General features: G+C 35.7%; 1 protein-coding gene across 1 annotated transcript in view; it reads right to left on the bottom strand.

Annotated features, from left to right (window-relative positions):
- Positions 1 to 22,138, bottom strand: part of LOC149786251 (sushi, von Willebrand factor type A, EGF and pentraxin domain-containing protein 1-like) — a 41,963-nt gene that overhangs the window by 17,060 nt on the left and 2,765 nt on the right. The window contains exons 4-9 of the mRNA XM_089976632.1: positions 21,754 to 21,924; positions 18,481 to 18,651; positions 11,363 to 11,545; positions 8,056 to 8,226; positions 4,606 to 4,776; positions 322 to 504 (exon numbers count right to left, since the gene is read on the bottom strand). Coding sequence (XP_089832758.1) covers positions 322 to 504; positions 4,606 to 4,776; positions 8,056 to 8,226; positions 11,363 to 11,545; positions 18,481 to 18,651; positions 21,754 to 21,924 — 1,050 coding nt within the window. The remainder of the gene's footprint in view (positions 1 to 321; positions 505 to 4,605; positions 4,777 to 8,055; positions 8,227 to 11,362; positions 11,546 to 18,480; positions 18,652 to 21,753; positions 21,925 to 22,138) is intronic.

Here is a 22,138-nt window from a genome sequence, read left to right as displayed (position 1 = left end):
TAATTTCAACTGGTTTTGGACGGGAATGCTTTCTTTGTATTTAGTGTTCGAAATAAATTATTCGCAGTAGAAAATCATTTGATGTTAATGAGTAATGCTGATGAGATGGAATTAATGTCTCATACTTTATTCCTCTTTTCTCCCCTTTCTCCTTCCCCTCCTCTTTTATTTTTCTTCTTCTCTATGTGAGTAAAGTATATAAAGTCAATGAAAAGACTTAGGAAAAAGAACCCATTGAAGGATAAATTGCTTATACCTGATTACGGAGACAGACAACATTCCAACGGGGACAAATGACGAAGAGTTCGCGCGATTACAAACCTCTTTTGCATGAAAAATTCGCCAAAAATTTCCATTTGCCGTCTGACTCGCAGCTTGCTTCCGTGTTTGTGTTCGGTGGCCATACAACGTAATTCATATTGCACTTATAGACCGTCGACTTTCCATGTAGAACCTTCGTTTCATTTGGAGTACTATTTGGTACTGTGGGTGGGTTTACACACTCTAGAAATAGGCGAGACAAAAAAGTCTAAATTAAAAAAAATATTAATATAAATGATAGTATGACGTCACTAGCCATAGTCGTGACCACAAACAAAAGGCATGCATTCCACAATAGCTCTCAATCGATATTTGATCGACCCATATGACTGCTTCTCTCGTGAACAGGTAAAACAGACAAGACTGTTATAACCCAAATTTCCTTGTGCGAAATTCTCGTGCGAACAATACATGTGTCCTTAAACTTTGGGTAGCCCTTAAATTGTTCCATACTGGGGTAGTTGTCGTTGTTGTAGGGTTTAACGCCATTTTCAGCACACGATAGGCTATACAGGGCGGCCAGTATTAGTGGTGGAGGAACAACTCCGGAAAACCCCAGAAAGAACCACCGACCCACGAGAAGCTACTAACAAGCTTTATAACATACCCACACTGGCGGAATCCGAGACTCGAACCAACGCAGTCAGAGGTGAGATGGCAGTGATGCGTAACAGAGAGCGCTTTAGACAACTCGGCCACTCGGGGCCCCCCATACTAGGGTAGAGACGTAATAAATAAAATACCCCAAATTGAAACCAGGTTTTGTAAAGTTGATATCAAAAGATCATTGGAGACTAGACAGCTACATAACAACATGCAATGTAACTCTCTGGGTCATCCAATAGGACAGCTTCGACAAGTAGCTGTTGATATTTTTATTGTTAGACTAGTTCGACTAGAAAAAAACATTAACTAAAATGTAGATTTGCTTGCTGGTATGTTCTGAAGCAATATTGTACGCATCCAACAGGAAAAGCACACCACTGTGCCTTTTCCATTCCCAGATTAGGCCATAATCTGTATTCTAATAATAGGTTTCACAGACTGGTATTCTTGTTAACGTCTATTTTGTGATTATATTAAACGAAAACCCACCATTATTACAAAAGATGAACAAAAAATGAAGGACCAACAAATAATTTTATGCAAAATATCACAATGCTGAGGCAATAAATATTATGGACGCTGAAGCACCGACCCCCAACCCACCATTTATGAATATTTATCACTCGACCAGTGACACTAACCGTGAAAGTTAAGAACATCTTTATTGGTGATTTCTTTTGGGTGCTCCCGTATAGACAGTTTGTATATTCGCTGGTGTGTGAATTATTTTTTATAAGCAGGACAGATCATATTTTCGGTTCATTAAGATAGTCGGTTTACTGGTGTCTTGTGCTTCATTCACTTTGTAACATGCTCTTAACTAATTCATGACTACATATTTTTTTTTGTGATATTGGTACCAACCGTGTTAAGAGTTTCAAGGGGTTACCTCGGTCCTACTTTATTACTGTCATGACCTTTTTAATCTCCGACAATATTTTTATACATTTGGATCATTTCATATTTGTCTATTCTCTAAACCAAAATGGAGGGTGTCCTTAATCTAATACCCCACGCCATTTCATGATATGGTAATCCATTTAGGTTCCTTATAATTCTTATTGCTCTTGTGTGTATTAAGGAGATCAATGGCAGAGGCACACTTCCGGTGAAGATTGATTAAAAACTTATTTAATAAATACGGACAGTAAGTTGACATCGGCCAAATTTGAAGCCTCAGAGACACTGGTTAAATTTGCACTATGATTTAGGCTTTTTTCTCATGTAAGACAATCTAAAATCCAATCAATGCAAACATGTCTGTCACAACTTTTATGCATATATGTCAGCTGATTGGTTATTGGATAATAATGCATTTTCTATATTAACTAGATTAACTGCTTGATAGCAGACAAGCTGGACTGCATGAGTGTGCTATACTTGACAAATTTAAGGTACAAACTCATTAGCTTGCCATAATGGCACAAATATTAAGCTTCCTTCGCCTAGTTTGAATAGACCTTATACAAATCATGAATTCATCTCCAAAGACTATGAGTGTCATTCGTGTGATTTTAGTGTATCATTTAGCTCTTCCTAAACTATTCAGTGGCAAAAGGTATGGAAACAAAAAATAATTATCTTTCCATCCTTATAAATTACTCCAAAATGACGATGTGCATGAAATCTCATAGTAACAGTTTTCTTATTTAAATGCACTTTATTACTTTATAGTTTGCAATAATTTAAAAACTTAGAATTATTTATTAAACTGAATATAATTATTAATGTCAAATAGCCAAGGGTTTTACATTCACAAATTTGCAAATTTATTGTTGAGCGAATTCAAAAGTGTTACATGTACAAGACTCTCCAAACAAAGCCACTCAGCTATATGATTGACTTCAAGCAAACTGTACGATAATTAACGTGAACGAGTGCATGCGTAATGTCGCGGAATCCCTACACCATTTAACATAGGAACTTCTAACATTGGAATATTATTGGGGTTTCTGCAGATTTTGCAATTTTTAAATAGTCTCTGGTGGTAGACCTAGGTTGGTTTTATTATACATGTATTTAAAATATCTCGAACAATTGTGAGACTAACATGACTAAGAATTGGTGTGCATAAATGTCAACACAGTCCAGCAAGGAGCATTCAGTGAAACCCCTGGGTCATTCCCTGTCTTATATAATTTTGGCCCTTAGGTCGTAAGTTAGAAACAGTTAAAATCTCCACCATATAACTATATATAGATTTATTGGGCGTGAAAGGTGAACTCAAATCTGCAACTGACTTTTTCCCTTGGGTCTACTCTTAACCGCATGGACTTTGTCATAAGATAGAAACTAGTGAGATTCTCAGCCTATAACTGTATATACCCGTACTGACCTATTTGTATTTGCAAAATGACTTTTGCCCCGAGTTCAGTCACTACCTTCACTGACTTCACCTTTGGATCAAAACGTGGAAACTAATTAGATTTACGCTTGTTTTACTTTTCCATTGAAACTATTTGAGAAAAACCATCAGTGTAATAAATAAAGAAGTTTGTATACGTCTTTGTATTCATATGTATATTGGCCTGATTAGATTTTGGTGCCATTAAAATAACTTTAAATGTTTGGATTTTTTTTAATACGAATTTTAATATTTTTCTTGTGGGGAGGGCGGGGCTCTTATTTTGTGTCACTTGAATTTCTCTAGTTTTATGTGGACATTTTATATATAATGCTTCTAAGTTCATATGTGATTGTTAAATGGATGATTCAGTGTATTTAGTAATAGCATCAGAATGGTATAAATCAATGTTTGAATCAAATATGTATGACCTTTGTTATGTACATTTAATTGCATTGTTTGTTAGGTATTTTATCCATTATATGTTGTGGGTTATTTAAAACAGTATCTTGTAGCTGTCCTTGTCCAAAATTAAGTTCGTTGTCTACCTGATCAAAGTTATCGATTTTTTTTAATTCTGTAAGCAAGTAATACATATTTTATATTTCTTTGTGAGTGTAGATTAAATATTAAGATTATTATCTTAGTCCGAGTCATCGACATTATGTTTATCATGTTCTTTAGCATCATTGTAGTAATAAACCTTCTCTAATTACAGCTTGGATTGTTCTGGAAATGAACGTTTGTCCTACATCCTGGCTTTTCTTTTGTGTCTTAGTTTTTATATAATCTTGTTTACTGGGGGAAAAAAAGTATTGCTGCGATAACATCTGGGCAGAAATCATTTATATTGTTGTATTCAGATTTTGATTTGGGCGAGATTATTTATTATTCTCTGGAAATACAAAGTCCTCAATAATATTATTGCAAAGACAAATTGACTTTGAATTATAGTGAATTTAAAAAAGTACTTGAGAGTGGGTTCAGATTATTGCAAAGACAAATTGACTTTGAATTATAGTGAATTTAAAAAAGTACTTGAGAGTGGGTTCAGATTGTTTGGAGTAAGACTGTTCATGCCTCATTTTCCAAATGTATTTTCTTTGTCAAATTTAAACTAAAACACTACACCAGTAATAATCCAGAAGGAGGGCCAGATTGTACAAATAAGCAGTGACTTTGTTTACCAACGTCAAATGGGGAGTATTACGCTAGAGGAACGCAATGACGAATTTGGGTTGACTGATCAAAATGAGGAAGAAATACTAAAATCTTGCATTAATTTATTGTGACGACCGGAAAGAGAACAAAGAAGATTGAAGAATAATCCATACCTCTAATGCAAACGTAGACTGATTTGCTCCACGTGCCATCTGGATTACAAAGAATTTCATTTTTCCCAAAACCAACATAGTTGTCATGGCAGGTGTATGCCACTCCACTGCCGTCTACAGTTCGCGTGGCATTTGGAATGGAGTTCTGTACAGATTGGGGATTCTCACAAGCTGCCACGAAATATAATGAATGCCTTGAAAAGATATGTCTCTAAACGAAATGATTCAAATATTATTTCTCACGAATGATCACGCAAAACAAACACAAGGAAAACAACAACAAGTAAATAGTTATGAACAAAACTGTGCAAAGTTGTCAAAACTATTGTTAAATTGAAGTTTGTTTTATCATAACTCGCAGAAGGTTGGAAAACATGCTGGTGCGTCTGTGTGTCTTCATAATGTCTGTAACCAATAACGTTTACAATACAATACAACGCAATGCAAGACAAGACAAGACAAGACAAGACAGCGCAATACAATGCAATGCAATGCAATACGATACAATAAGATACAAGTATAAAATACAGTACATCGCAGAGCAGTACTGTACAGTAAACAGGTTTGTGTAATTTTACTTGAATATGTTGTGTAGATGTGTTCTATGTTCTCCTGATGTAGAAGGGCTACGGATCTCTTACCAAATACTTGTTGGTAGGCATTAATGTAAGCCCATTTAGTATTAGGCGCCAGCTGGGAAAGGTATAAATTATAAACATATACTATTATCTTCAACGGGAATAACTATGTGGATCAGAGTAATGTTCGTATTTAAATGCAGTGCATGGACTTTTTCAAAACCATTTTTTTTATCTGAGTTTTTCTTTATAAACGGATTAAACCGGCAAAAGGCTCGACAGTGAATTAGGTGGATGCTGAGAAACTAATTATCTTTTTATGCTGGTTCAGCATTAACACCTATTATATAGGGTTGTGCCAGGTATGCATTACGTTACGATACAAAATGGGATTCGTAAAACTCAATGTGCTTTCTTTTTATGCATTTATTAGTGTATTATTTACATTCACATGCGAGCATCGTAGACGCAAATCTTCGTCGCAAAATATGCTCTTTACACGAAATCAGAGAACGACAAGAGCTAATCGTAAGCCATTATGTATCATACTCTGACATTGCTCCGATACAATAAGAACATTCTCGTATCTTTCTGGTGTGAGTAGAATAGCTTCAACTCTTTAAAGGGTACTCGGTGGTACTCTTCGGATTTCTTTCCAAACTGATAAGTGTTTGGTGGAAGAATACATTTCGTGATATCTGAAAAAAAGAGTCACATATTGAGTTGACTGGTACCGAGTTTCAAATGAAACTCAACAACCGAAGGTTGAGTAAGAGAACCCGTCTACATATATTAATGTTGAAAATAACATTCGACGATGTTTCAGCCAAGAATGAAGACTCTTTACATTGAATTGTTACTGTCGTTCCTGTTGCTAAGGTAGCAATTACCTGCACAGACTGTTTTTACGAAGAAAATATCAAAATATCAGTCTGTGGAATATTTGGTAACAATCGCTTCCCCTTACTGATTAAGTTAAGCGGATCCGTTTTAATATAATCCTCGCGAAAACAGCGGAGCGAGCACAAAATAGAAATTTCATTTCTTTTTACACGTCACACATAATGTCACGGGATATAAATTTCTTAAGTGTGTCGCTCGTGTTCTGCACGTAAAACGGAGGCACAGTTTTGCTATTACGAGCTACTTCACTGGATGAAAGTTATTTAAAGCCTCGTAACCAAATATGTAGATTTATCTACACCGCGATCATATTTTGTAGTACATGATATTTTTTATAGGCATCAACACATTATTTAAGTTTCTTTTATATTTCCTTTATTTTTCTACATTTATTGAATGAAATCCAGTGCATTATTTACAAGATCAGATACACCAAAACTATTTCACTCATGTTAAGCACTAACTAGGACATAACATATAAAAAATTCAGAACTGGTTATTTTGCATTCTTCTGGAAATAGTTGCATTGCAATGAAATTATGGGACGTTTTAGTTCAAGTGACCTTTCCGGAGCCGGCGAATCACACATGTTTCGCTTGTCATTATACGAAATATACAACAAGCAGAACCCAATAAAAATTTCGTTTTCTGTATAGGCTTTAGTGCTGCTTTCATTTGAATGCAAGGAACATTTTTTACTGCTTAACAAAGGTCCAGGAGAATCAGAGAAAATAAATTAATGATCTTCACTTAATATTATCCACTTTAATTATCACTTCCTTCCCGGTGACCTCGGCTACATCAGCTGGTCCATAATAGCATTAAGATACATTTCTCTGACTCTACATTTTGCATATAAACGCTACCTTTTCACACACTATTTTCAGATATATTTCGAATGATAAAATGAATGAGCTAGAAAGCGAAAAAATGGATAGACACGGAGAAACCTCAGGCGGACGTGTGGGTAGATGTGGTCAACATGCGGCCGCGTTTTTCAAACAAAATGAAGTTGGTATTGCACGTAGAACTCAGTCTGTCCGGCCAGGGTTCTGTAAGCTCTATGTGTAGCATTTGGGACGGAAAGCTTTATGTTTCATATCAATTAAACCATTAGTAATTTCAGCCTTATATGGATTATAGATGGCCCCTTGGGAGCTGTAACGCATGATCAGAACTAAACAACTTTTTGTATTAAGCGTGAGGTATAAAACAAATATCTATAGAAACTTGGGAAACGGCTTGTGTAGCTGACCAAAAGTGACAATGTGGAGAAATATTCTCGCTGGATCACAACGACACCGCACTGGAAGTAAAAATGGACGTTTCGGCAAGGAACATATTTTACATTTTACTACTGAAATAATGGGTAAGCTCTAGAAACTTCCTGACATAAAAACCTGGACAATTTCGCACTTCGCCACAGATGATACGCTTGCAAATCTCTTTGTCCTGGAAATGGAAAGTATCAGCCAAATAATAAAACTCAACTTCCAAGACAGCGGGAACTCAGTCTATAGCTTACCCAGTCAATATATTCAGGTCGGACTGATTTCTATTTGTTAAGGGCCATAATATAAAAGAAACCCACAAGTTTGAGTAATATGCCAGGGAATGAGTGGTTTTAAGGAAATTTCACGATTGTTACGTTAGTCCGCTTTGCGTCCACATTAGCTTTCCAAACTTGGTTAAATCAGGCTCGCTGGGTGGTGCTTTTTTGTCTTTTCAGTCTCATCACGGACAAAATGGATTGGATCTAAATCAGATTCCTATCACCAGCCATGTTCAGTAAAGTATTTCTTTATCATTAATGATGTCTGCACAGCGGATATATCATACAATATGACTAACAATAAATTACATGAAGAGTGATACTTCCATATTGATAATTTCATATTTTAATCGGCAATTATTATTTTGAATGTGCTTAAATAAATAGCGATTTATTTAAGATTCGACCTGAACTCACCTCTAAGACAAGATGAACTGGGTGCGGTCCAGTTTCCATCCGCATTGCACGTACTCCTGATTACATCAATATAATCATACCCAGTACCGCACATGTAGGTTACCGATGACCCTTCCAGAGCGGAGCTTTTATTGGCTGTACCGAAATCCAGCGAAGGAGGATTAGTACATTCTGGGGAAAGCACGACAGCAAATCAAAAGAATATATGCAAATATCTTAATGGAACGTTTCTACAATTATTTCACAAATTTGAAGAAAAAAAAAAGATAGCAAGTATAATTGACGGTACAATTAAATAGTTGTGCCATGAAAACATTAGAACCTTGAGAAGCCTATCGACCTTCGACGTGCAAAACGGAATTCTTGCGCTTATGCTTATCTCCTCAATCTAAACAAAGCACACAAAAGAATATGCGAAGAACATTTTTAAACAGTAAGTAGCAAATGTACAATCAGGCAGAAGATACAATCATAATTTTGGAGAACGTCTAAACATTATAAGGGGGATTTTGTCGTAATTTTTTTGGAAAACATATGTTCGACGACATTACCAATCAGTTTAAAATGCTTGCATTGCTCATTAGCGCGATTTAAACTAGTCCACGGATGAAATCAAGAAATTATAAGTACCGTTGTCCATATTCACAATGTCGGTAATATTTTACTGGCACACATTTCGCTATGCTATTTCACACTAACACACTATGCATATATCCTAGAAAATAAAACAATGTAATATTTCCATATAAATTTAAACTGTTAGAAAATTTTGCTTCTTTAAGGCAGTTTTCCGCATGAGAATAGAAAGTCAAAGTATCCAAACTCTCTTTCTTAGATACGGTGTGCATTTATTTCTTCCGGTTCAGTACCCACGGATATAGTTCCAGTCTATTTTTAAAGCATTATTTCCTCTCTCATTTTAGTGTTGATACAAGAGTTTGATTTTGGCATTCTTGGTATTGATTTTATGATAACTGTTTACTCTTTAGTATACGAACATTACAGTGTGGTTGTCTTAGTGTATTTCAACGACAGTGCACAGTGAGTAATGATCCATCGGTGCTGGTCCGGAAGTGAAATTTGTGCACAGTGCTTTGCTTACAGTCCAGCCTCTCAAAAAATTATGGACAAGAACTTCACCGTCAGTTCATCTTTGAAGCTTTGTTAGATTAACATACTTATTAGGATTTGGACACAGTGGAAAGTTCAGTATTAAGAAACAAATGTAGAGACCATATCTGAAAAATAATTGAGATCAGAGTCCAGTTAGAATGATCTAACGGGGTCGTTTTTACAGATCACTGCCATATCACCTCTGTCCGCATGGGAGAAGTGGAGCAATGATGAGTGGTGGTTGCAAACCAAAATTAAATCACAAACGAAATTCGGGTGCAACATCCGTTACTAGGTTGTAACTTTGCCAAAGTCACGTTTGAATGTAGAAATAAATAAACATAAAAATGCATACAAGTAAACTCATAGTCATTAAAATATTTTGTTAAATTATTTTACCCTCTGAAGTCTGTCGGATACGGCTTATCTGTGATGTTTCTACAGTACCTCAACTCCAACAATGACCATTGTATCAAGGAGTGCAAGATACGTGATAACGAAAATAAAACGTTCTTCATTTTCTTATGATAACAGTCATTAATTTGACAATATTCAAATTTTGAAGCATTGTATGTACGAGCTAAATTTCGGAAAGATCGCCGCGCAAAAATTGTTGTAAATTTCGGAATTTAATTTTTATCGATGTAGCTATGCCGCCGTTAATCTCACTGGCACAAAATGGAGATACAAGTTAATAGAAATTGATGTTTTTTGCCTTAAAATATATGATAAAAAGAAGATATGCATTTTTAGTAGATATAAGGTTACATCTTAGCAATACAATGTTCCCACTTCGCTCTTTCAATATTTCCTTATATCTACTTAAAATATAAATATCCGCCATATATCGACCACCAACAACAATGGCACGACTATTCATTTTTCGCGATGAGGGAGGGTTGGGATTTTCTTTCCAACCGGGATAATCTTACTATCTCAAGATAATGTCGTTTACTAAGACGAATATCTTTGATCGAATTAATTATTTTTTTTCATAAATCAACACAAGAGTATTTTCGCAAGCTTTTCGTTGGCCGAAATTTTTTCTTAAATAACCCGGCCTGAACGTCCGAGAAGTTAATGATTCGTCCATAACAACATGAGCCATGAAGACCATCTCGGTCATTGCTGAAAATACAGGAACTAAAACACCATTCATGCAGCACCAGTGGGTTTGAAAAGCTTCCTTTCAATCGCATCTAAAACCTATCCTCTTCTCAGAACTTCTACACGCTGGTGCTGTTTAATACATTGTGAACACACCCACACCCACACCCACACCCATCCACCCACACCCATCCACCCACCCACCCACACCCACACACACACTGACACACATATATAGATATAGATTACGTAAAGCTGCAATGAAACCAGACAGTACAATGCATTTAAAAAAAATTGGACTTGGGGTAGGGTGGTTGTTGAACCAATACAAAGCTTTTATTTAAATACTTGCACGTGCTGGATTATATTAAACTCTTCCAGGGCAGGAAATAATTAAGTAAATAGAAAAGTAAATATATTTAATTACGTATTATGCTGTCGTGACCATGCCTTCACGTATATGTAGCCTAGACTTACATCAGAAAACTGCACAATACAACAGCCAGCATATTATGCTTATAGACTGTATTTGGAAAGTTTAATTTGTACCCACTGGAAAACCGAAGAAATCACCTGAATACAGAGGATATTTAGCCCGACGGAAGCGAGTCTTGTGTTGAAAACTTCACCGTCATTGAGTATACACACTAGTAATTTTACCCTGCAACATAGGGGGTTTACCAAACACTAAATTAACTGTCCCTGATAATCTGTGTCGGTTTCAGTGTTTAGACAATCGCCATTTATAATTACAAGCCATATTAATTTTAAATTAATTTTGGGCGGGAATGCAATTTTATATTTAGTGTTCGAAATAAATTATTCGCAATAGAAAATACTTTGATGTTGACAGTAATAATGTTGGGATGGAAGTAACTTTTTCATGTTGTTTCCTTCTTTTTTTCCGCCTTCTCCTCTCTCTTTCTTTTTGTTCTTCTTCTTCTTCTACTTCTTTTTATTTGTGAATAAAGAAAATAAAGTCAACATTAAAGATTTTTGAAACACTACTTAAGGATTAAATTGCTTATCCTTGAGCACTGAGACAGACTTAACCAAGACAAATATCGATGTTAGAACGATTACAGACCTCTTTTGCACGAGGAATTCCCCAAAAGTGTCCATCTTCCGTCTGACTCACATCTTGCTTCTATACTCGTATTGGGTGGCCATACAACGTAATTCATGTTGCACGCGTAGAACGTTGAGTTTCCAAGTAGAATCTTTGTTGCATCTGGAGTACCCTTCAGTACAGTGGGCGGGTTTTTACATTCTAGAAATAGGCGAATGAAAAAAGGCTAAATTTAGAAATGTTATCATGAATGATAGTTTGACGTCACAAGTCATGGTCATGACCACAAACAAAAAGCTTGCATTCCATCGTAGTCCTCTAGAGATATTCAGAAAAGCCTATAGGGCTGCAAAAGTCATAAACGTCAAGCAAAAACGAATGCTATAACCTGAACTTCATGTATGAAAATCTCGTGCAATAATTTCTTATGTCATTGAGCTTTGTGTAGCCAATATGTTTTTCGTAGTGGTGTATAGATTTTAAGAAAAACACCCCAAATTAAAGCCACTCTTTGTAAATTTGATTTATATGAGCTACTTGCAATCCTTGCATTATGAGACTGGTCCCACCTAAAACATAAGTATGATTATAAGCACTTGTCTAAAGATCATTGGAGACTGGACAGCTAAACAACAATATACACTGTAACTCTATCTGGATCATCCAATAGGACAGAGCTGCTACAAGTATCTGTCAACGTTTCACTTTTAGTCTAGCTAGACTAGAATAAACATGAACTAAAACAGTAATGGTGGTTTAATCCACTCGCAAAAACGTATTATGTATCATGTGTTTTCCTCGTATATTCTGGAGTAATAATATCGTGCGCATCCAACACGAAAACACACCACTGTGCCGTTTCCATGTTTGAATTAGGTCCTTACCTGTTGTATTAAAATAGGTCGAACTAACAAGTTATCCTTCTTAAACTCATAAATAAAAAAAATAGTATTAGTCAAATCATTTGTTTTTGGAATGAACTAGTGAATGAGACTGCCTCCTAGATAGCGCTTCCCCTTGTCGAAATGACATTGCCACCACAAGTTGATTCCTCCAAGCTTTCTCACACTCAAGCTAAAAAAGCAACCTCAAAGTCACAATCAAACCAGGCTGAGATATTGTGCTTTTTTTTAAAGCTCAATGCCGCCTGTATCATAAATTTCACCATTCTTCCACTTTCACTAAAGCCTGGAAGGAAGGAAATTATTTTCTAAAACAATGCTTTCTGATATAGACCGTTCTTTGAAATAATCAAGATGTTATGTTTAAAATACGTTCAAATAATCAGTTTAGAATTAAGTGGTGCCACCCTCAGTTCAGTCAACGATGTCGCTGATAATTCCGTTCTTTTTCGGAAGTGCTCCAAAAGTAGTGATGTGATACATTCGACAAATTCTGCAAGTGACTGATGTAATAAGAACAACATACGCACTTGGCGCACAAATTGATTAGAGATGGAATGAAGGGAGGCAAGTCCGCATTTTGTAAGCGGATTTGAGAAGAAAAAGCGTGCATTAGATACAAATAAAATGGGGGGGGGGGGAATACTGGTCATCAGCTGGGGCAATGGAATATTTTGAAGGGTAAACTTGGGGTGGAGACAATCATACATAGCGTGGTGTTGACTTCTTATGTTTGCAACGGTGAGTCATCAAATCCTGTGTTCCAGGTTTCGATTGAAATCAGTTGATGTCGCCGGTCAGTATAGAATTAGTGAAAACATGGCAGGGTTTATCTGTTCAATGGAAAAGTTACATGGCTCATAACTTGTTGAAACGTCAATATTAACAGGTGTTAATGGAACCCAGCAATGTCAAAGACCAACATCTTTCAAGATTCAGTATAATCAGATCACTTGGCATATACGACTTTTTGCATGTAACGTCGGCATTTGGCCTTTTAACATAATCTCAGCTGAGATATAACTCGGCAAAGTTATACTTTTCGTTGCAAAGAATACTAAATACGCTACATAAGTGAAGACATGTGCGTTTGATGCAAGTATTTGTTAATTCAGCATTATGCGGTTTTTCCATAACATAATGTACAGTAAGAACAGAGTTTTCCGAGTTCTATCTTAATTTCAGTGTCACATATTTTTTAGAAAAGAAAACTCCAGGCACGAGAGTTCGTGGACGTAATTCAAAGGTCGATAATGCTTTTAATTATTAAAATGTTAAATTTACCCCAAACAATGCCCTCGGTCTTATATATACATTGAATGACGTCATTCGTAGGCCACTGACAAGTAAGAAAATGTAGTGCACTGGAGATCAGTCTGCTTTCTGTTGCTTTCTGTTTCTGAGAGAGAGAGAGAGAGAGAGAGAGAGAGAGAGAGTGAGTGAGTGAGTTGTGGTTTCATGACCGATTACCCCTCTTGGCCCTGTGTGTGTTTTGTGTGTGTCTTTGGGGGAGGGGCATTGTTCTGATCCTTTCCATCATATGTCCACATGTTATAAGTTACAGACTAACACAATGTCCATCAGAGGAACTAAAACATTCTTTGATCTATTAGTATATAGCCTCCCCACTCCTAAAGTCCCTGCCCAGACTGTGAAACTTTAGACTAAAATAGAATTCGAAAGGGGTGATTTTAGCGACTACAAAGATTAATCAACCCCAAAATTGCCGTATTGTTCCTCACCGATCTGTGCAATAAAGAGAAGAAAAACCCAACTTTATAAATCTGTTTTGTAAAATATTAATGAAACTTTCCAACAATTCATAAATATAAGTACACGTTCAAGAAAAAATAACGATGAAACTTTATATGCGTAATAGACATATATATTCACTTTCCCCATGCATGATGTAGTTACTGAAAAGTCAACAATTACGGAAAAGAAAACAAGAAAGCATCCCTTACAAAGGTGCTAAAAGGCAAACCTAAGGTAATTACCGAATTTTCTGTACATTGTACATTTTAATAAAATATGTTTGTTTCAAGCAGACTGTGCCCCTTAGCGAGATCGAAGGGGTGGGGTGAGGGATTCTCTAACCAGACCAGAATGTATTCAATCTTCTTTTACTACGTGATCCATGAAACTGCTTAAGGTTTCCACTAATTCATGACTACAAGCATTTATTTGCAATGTTGGTACTAACCCATTTTTAAGAGTTTGAATTTGTTGCGTCGGTCAAGTGATATGTTGATATGTTGGCATGGCAATTTTAATGTCAGGCAATATTTTTTTACACTTGGATTATTTCTTCTTTGTCTATTCTATATTCCAAAAGTAGGATGTCCATTGTCCAAGAACCATTGCCATTACACGAGAGGAAGTGTAAAACAAAACTAAAAAATTAAGGTCACATCGGCCTGGTTTCACGACTCAGTTAAACCTGATAAGTTTTCCATTAGGATTAAGGTTTCTATATTATTGGTATGCAGCTTTGTTAATGCATGCATCTGTGAGTATTCGTCACCATCCTGTCACATTAAGGACAATGTGACCTGTATTTCACACCCTAGTTACTTTGGTCCAGTTTTGCATTTGTATCGGTTTCTACGGCATTGGTGGCAGTAAAAGTTTGTAGACAAGTGTCGGTTAGCACAACACAACACACCTTAAAAAAGTCAGTGTGGATCTTTCTTATCACATATTCGTCGAGACAATTTTCTTGCACATCATATTACCATGTTTTTACCAAAGTTGATTCAATTACTTTGGGTTTAATTTATTATGAATCTCATAGATTATCTACTCCTATTGTCAACTGCAATCTCCTGGAATTTCGATGCAAAATACCAAGTTCATTCCACTAAATTATTGTATGGGAGTGTAATGGAATAGCCACTGTCTGGTGAGGAAGTCAGAATAAAATGGTTTAGAGGTTACAACTTTTGGATGGCATCGATTAATGTTCAAGCATCTTCCGGATTGTCTGTTTGAATCATCTATCATAAGTGTCTTTACTTACACAGTATCAAAGTGTTTTAAATCTTTTTACTTTTGTTTTGTGTCTTATTTACCTTTGTTTCCTAATTTGTAGGAATTGTCTCTTTATTTTATACCCATTATAGTCTTTTTTTATGTACTGTTGACATGTGTACCGTTAACTTTATACGTTATTGTTTTTTTTAGAGCCTTTCAAATAAAACTCTTTTATACCTGACAATTTATGTAATAAAAAATCTTTAAAATACCTCAGATCCCATCAATACAAGTATGCATATCATAGGTTTTGTTGCTGCATGCCAGCTGATTGGCTATTGGATAAAAATGCAGCGTTTATAGTGATTAAATTGTACGTTTATTTATTTCTGTGTTTATTACCGTAATTCCTTGTCTATGTTTATTTTTTATTGTTACTAAGATCCAATTCATTCCAGGAATATCTGCTTGAAAGGAAGACAAAAATTCTAGTAAATGAATGACTTTGCTTCTCTGTATTTATAGCAACTCTTATGCATACATGTAAAGTATGGTCGTTTTTGATCCAGTATATAGCTATAGAACACGTTGCCTGTATCTGCGAACAAACTGGAGTGCTTGGGTATGCTGTATTTGGGTATGCCGTATTTCACAAATGTAACGTACAAACTCAGGAAGTTACTTGCCATACTGTCAAAAATATCAAGCTTCTTTCGGCTGGTTAGAATACACCTTTAACAAACCGTGAATTTATCTTCAAAGACCACGAGTTTCATTCGTGTGATTTTGGCATGTTATTTAGCCCTTCCTAAAACAATTCAATGACCAAAGGTATTAAAATGAATCATTCTTAGTATATTTTCATCTTCACAAACGACTCAAAAATGATACTGTGCATGAAATCTCATACTAACAGTTTGCGTATTATTACTAAACAGTTTGCAGTAATTTACAAGATCTCTATAGTGGTTCATAAAATTTAATATCATTTTTTATATCCAGTTATCAGGGTTATACATTCGCAATTTTATTTTTGAGCCAGGTGAGAAGTACAATAATATCGAATCAAAAGCCCTCAACCTATATGATTGACTTTAACATAAATTATACGATAATTAACGATAATTAACTTGAGTGTGTGCTTGGGTACCGTCACGGAGTTCTTATGTCATTTAAGATACGAACTTCAAAGCTTGCAATGTTATTTGCGTTTCTGCCGATTTGCACAGTTTTTTTTACAGCTTTTAAATAACCCTTGGTAGTGGGCCTAGGGACTACCTCCAAAAGTGTAAGAGTAACTTGTCTAAGAATTGATGTTTTTTGGTATTCATCCCAGTGTCAACAGAAAGGAGCTTGGAATGACTTGTCTATGAACTGGTGCAAATAAGAATTAATCACCTCAGTCGCAACACATTACAAAAAGGACCTTTGAACGAGGCTGGAGTTATTCGTGTTTCACAACACAAATCTATTTTATTGTTTTTATCGCTTGAAATTCTGTAGCTCATTTGAGATTCGGCATACAGTGCTTTTTAGTTCACACGTTCTTATTATATATTCCTTTGAGTGCAGTATTACAATAGCATCATAACAATATAAATCAACGGTTAAATCAATACATTTTTCACCTTTCATTAATTTATTTCCCCATTTTATTATATCACGTATCATGTATTAACCATATTCCATTTTTATTTGAATATATTTTATTACCTGAAGAATGAATATACGACAGACCTGAAAGGCAGATTTGTTTTAGGTACAAATACTCTGATTTTATGTTTGTACAAATTCTCTCTGTAACCTAACAATTATTCTTGTCTAATAATGAAGCTGTAGACCATTAACTTACCTTGTATCAAGTATCAATCTGAACGTTTTTTCTTAAGATTGTACATTGTAACCTGTAGTAACAATTTAAATTTAGAATTCTGTGTTTGTAAGACACATATCCACAAGCTTTCCTATTTTGACCCCCATATCGAAGTTTTAGTTACTTACGTAGATCTTTAAGGCAAAGAACCGCTCCAGGGGCAAACGTCATTTGGTTATGTGTGTTGTTTTAATCATTTCCAGTAAGTACAATACGTGTATAAGATTACAAGGTGGAGATGTCGATGACTTCTAAGTAATAACATGGGGTCTAAGCAGGGCCGCTTTAACCCAATAGGCGAACCAGGCGGTAGCCTAGGGGGCCAAGATTTGGGGGGGGGGGGCCAAAAACGAAGTAAATTGTCCGGTTATTCATTCATTATCATTAAATATGTGGTATATGTGGCTACATGGTGCGGACCTCAATATGTTCTTTCTTATCGTCCAAGGAAGGGGCTAAGTCCTAAGGGAAGGAAGGGGACGAGGAAGATCACAGTGGCAAGACAGAGGGAAATATTTAAAATTTATATAAAACACCCACCTACCCACAAGCTTCACACCTTGAGGACAGAGCGAAATTCCGAATATGTTGGCACATGCTACACTCATAGGACTATCACTGAGATAAATTATTATGGGTTTAACCTTAGTAGTGAAGGAGGTTACAAAGAATCACACACGTAAGTACAGAAAGACAAAGGTCAGACTGTGTCACGATATCGCCACGCTTTCGTAAAACAGTAACGATAATAGGAATGCTCACGTGGCATAGCATTAATATATCATGTGTATATCGATATATCCAAGAATCAGGTAGATTCTAAGTTTTTCGGGTTAAATGAAAGTATGAAAAGTTTATTACGAATCTCGCTGACGTGTTTATCGAGCTCATATGTCGGTTGATGGCATCGTCTCAGTCCAGTCGAGACTATATGTGACTACCAATTTTGTTTTACCTTTTAGAGAGTTGTGATTTAATGCAGGTCTGACCTACCTCAAACGTTTTAAACTTCAGCCAGTCTGAATAAAATCTTCGATATAACGGAGGTCTGACAAGCATCGATAAAAGATAAATTTCTTCTGACCTCTGACGGGCCATTGATCTTAGCAGCCTACCAGATATTATATTATGTGAGGTGGGAGAATTGTCGTTAGTAAAGATATCATCCAATCAAACTTTCCACTCTCTGTAACTATTTAGAAGGCGGTTTAGATAGTACAAGCAGGCTGCCGCGTAATTTTCCAGTGTCAAATATGGAGCTGTATGATAGGGAAGTGCAAATGACGTCCTTTAATTGTCTGAACAAAATGGTCAGGCATAACACTAGCCTTCTGCATTAATTTCTTGTGACAACCGGAAAGAAAACAAAGATGATTCAATGACTCTACCTCTAATGCAACGGTAGGTTGAGTTGCTCCAAGTGCCATCTGGCTTGCAGATTACCTCCGTGTTCCCAAAACCAACATAATCCACATGGCAGGTGTAGGACACTGCACGACCGTCCAGGGTTCGGCTGGCATTTGGACTGGAGTTCGGTACGAGTGGAGGATTCTCACAAACTGACACGAAAAATTGTTAATATCTGATAAATCTATCTGCAAATGAAATAATGTAAATGTTCACATGAAATATCAGGAACTAAACCAAAAAAAAGGTAAATGGTTATGAATAGAAAATTGTAAATCTGTGTGATACTGGCGATTATATATGATCTGTAGAGTGTTGATTTACTGAAGTAGTCATGGAAAGTCCATAAAATCGAACAAGATATATAAAAGATTTAGCAGCATGCATAAGCTTATTTCCAGCTCTGTCCTCATTAACACTAATATTTACTTTTTATAACATGGCTGGTATGAGTAATGAGTGCGTAAGATTGCAAACATATTGAAAAATGCGAACGAGATATTACAGGAAAACTGTATATACAATATTGTTACAACAAACACAGTAACTTATACGTATTTACCACAGAAACATGTTACTGCGTGCTTGCAAGACAACAAAAGAGAAAAATAAAGAACAAACAACATGAAGATTCTGGAATTGGTATAGAAGCTGGATTGGGTAATATTACTTTTAACTGCATCGTGGATAGCATATATAGTAACTAAATAAGTACCCGAGATACAACAGCTTAGACTGATGTAGTTACTGAACACATTTCGTAATTACAATTACGTTTGGATGGCCTTAAAAACCTCTTTGTCGATCTCAAGCGATTCCTGGGCGTTTCCCATTAATATAAAAGTTGTATCTGTAATTTGGTTTCTGATGGTAATATATTTTGTATAGTCTAAGAAAAAAAAAGTTTGCATCTTTGGATTCACCTCGGGAACATCTGTTGCTTAGTGAAAAATGGTTTTGAAAAGATCATCGTTTAATATACTAGAATCTAGTCGAAGTCTTGTGTGAATTACATTTTAGGCGATCTCGTAAAAGACTTTCTTAGAACGAGATTTGAATGCACTAAATGACACCATGAATTCAACTCCAATGTTTTTGCACTTTAAACAATAAGGATAAATCCAGTCTTTTCAATCAAATGAAATACTTTATTTCGGCCTGGATTACAGTAGATTCAAATAGCTTGAATACTTCGTTTTGTAAGAACAATCTAGACTGTTTTCGAAACTTTTGTATTACAAATAAAGATTTTAGCTTGTAACTTGAGTTTTAATTTAACTGGCATCATAGCAAATTTTGAAGTGAATAGAGAACATATGTATTTGTATGTTGAAGTCGTTTTAGAAGTCGAACCAACATAAATACACTTTTTGTGTATTCAAGGCAGACCAAAACTTTGAATAAACATGTATTCCCTTTCTTTTTAAGTTAACACTCGTACCGGAAGATTTCCGTTATAGCATTTAGTTGATTTTGAAGTTTTATCACAACCTTGTCACAGTTTCCGGCATCGTCAGAATGTAATGAACATGATATAACGGGTTTAGTAGTCAACTTTATCCCCCTCTGATAGTTTCTCCGGGAAATAATTGACTAGCTGATTTTTCCACGGGGAAACTTTAAGCAGGAGGGAAAGAATTGGCTGTTACACCGGTTTTAAAATTAATGATGCAGATACCGACACATAACATTCCATCAGCAGGGTACATATATTATTAGTAAATAAGGAGAACGGTATCATGTTGCTTTTGTCTTCCAATATTACAAGTATTACACGCAATTGCAATTTATCATGCGTTTCTTTTATTTTCCTGAAAGGTTTAGCAATCCAACTAATAGACACACCAGTAATACCAAGAGTTGCCACAACTGTGACTAAAGGGGAAATGCATCAGTTCTAAAACATACAGTGTCCATTTATGTGAAAGTCATTTCTCTTGTTTGTTTTTCTATCAGTCGGTATTTTTAAAAAGTATGTGTTTGAATGTTACCAAGTTAGTACTCGGTGCAGACAGAGATAATCCTAACTGAAATGATAGAAATGTCCTTTGCAGTATGTAATACCACTGGTGTCTAGCAACCTTCCTAAAGTACTATCTGTAGTTCATGTAAATCATCGATGGGTTCAAATTTACTTGTCAAATATATAAATACTAGGATGATGTCACGAGACAATGATTATAATATTTTTGCTAAGCTCACGATCAAAACGATTTTAATGGATTTCTTGATTTGTTCTTCGTTCCTGACCAGTTAATGTTTTACCATCAGTCCCACTGCAGATTCCATTTGCTATTTTGCCTGATTGTATTGTTCAATTTCAGGGTAAATACAGCTATTTTATCTTCCGTCGAACCCCATTCCTTTTCAGACTGATTTTGATTCATTTCAATACGATGAAAATGGCCATATTCCAGGAAACAATAAGTCATCCTATTTTACATCACCTGCAACAATTGATTTCAGTTCATCTACTGACAATTTCTTCGAGATTCAACAGTTCCTGACCTTCCGTTGTAATGACTTTTGTAAGCCTATCTAAAAGGCAGTTTCGTCCCCCCAAAACCCTGATATAATGTTTTATGTTCTTCGGATCAGTTATCAATCAGGTATTTTTCTATTATTGTATCCCAGTTATGATTTGGTGAAATGTTGGAGTTTTTTTTAAAGAAAAGTATGTTAAATTGTTTAAATTTTACGTTGTATTGGTGACTGCGTTAAAAACTTATTCATCAGGTAAATTTATTAAGCATTCAGACAACAGGTTTTGTATTTAAAAGTAAATGTGGAACTGCATGCTGATTTTACTAGTTGTGGCCTAATATTTATTAAACGCCAACAAATTATTATAATTTCGTTCTCATTTATTAGCATATCTTAATGAAATTATAAGCTATTAATAAGAGATGTTAATCTCTGGTTACTTTCTAAGCGTGTGCCTAATTCCTCTTTAGTTTATGTCTCGATACGAAACTGCTTCATGTAAAATTAAGTTAATATTGAACAAGTAATTATTCTTATGAAGCTAAAATGCCAATTTTAGCGGTTGCGACTACGGATGATGGACACACGACGGACGTAAGACTATGTTACAAGTTCACTTGGCATTAAGGGTAGATGAACTAAAAATAATTCCAAGATTTATAAGGAAATTCACATTGCTGGATTGGACAAACAGCCTACGTTAGTTAGTTGGCGTTATAGAACGTGAGAATAATATTCCAGGAAAAGCTGTATAAGAAAGGTATATTTACTTCTTAGACACAAAAAGTTCATTTCTGTCCAGGAACCATCAGCTTGACAGTAGACCCGTGTGTCTCCCACTGCCTCGTAACTAGCGTCACATACGTAAGAGAGGATCTGTGTTTCTAACGCCCAAAGGGGTTTGGTGGTGCCATGATTAACAACTGGAGGGTGGGTGCAATCTACAGAAGAAACAACATGGCACTATAATTTTTTTGCAACCTTAAAGAATTGTTCTCACATCTCACTGGGTTATTCATCCCAATCGCACCATTCCCACCTATAATCAGACTTGGGGTAATCGTGATCGGCAAGGTATCAGCATTTTATTTTTTCCGGAGACGGTTTCTATCTAGTCGTGAAACTTTACTTTTTCTTTCTTATAGATATTGAAGT

This window comes from Sinohyriopsis cumingii, chromosome 12 (genome assembly GCF_028554795.1).
Source record: "Sinohyriopsis cumingii isolate HCF-2022 chromosome 12, ASM2855479v2, whole genome shotgun sequence".
Lineage (NCBI taxonomy): Eukaryota > Metazoa > Mollusca > Bivalvia > Unionida > Unionidae > Sinohyriopsis > Sinohyriopsis cumingii.
Note: the sequence above shows the minus strand (reverse complement) of the source record. Positions and strands in the feature narration are given on the sequence as shown.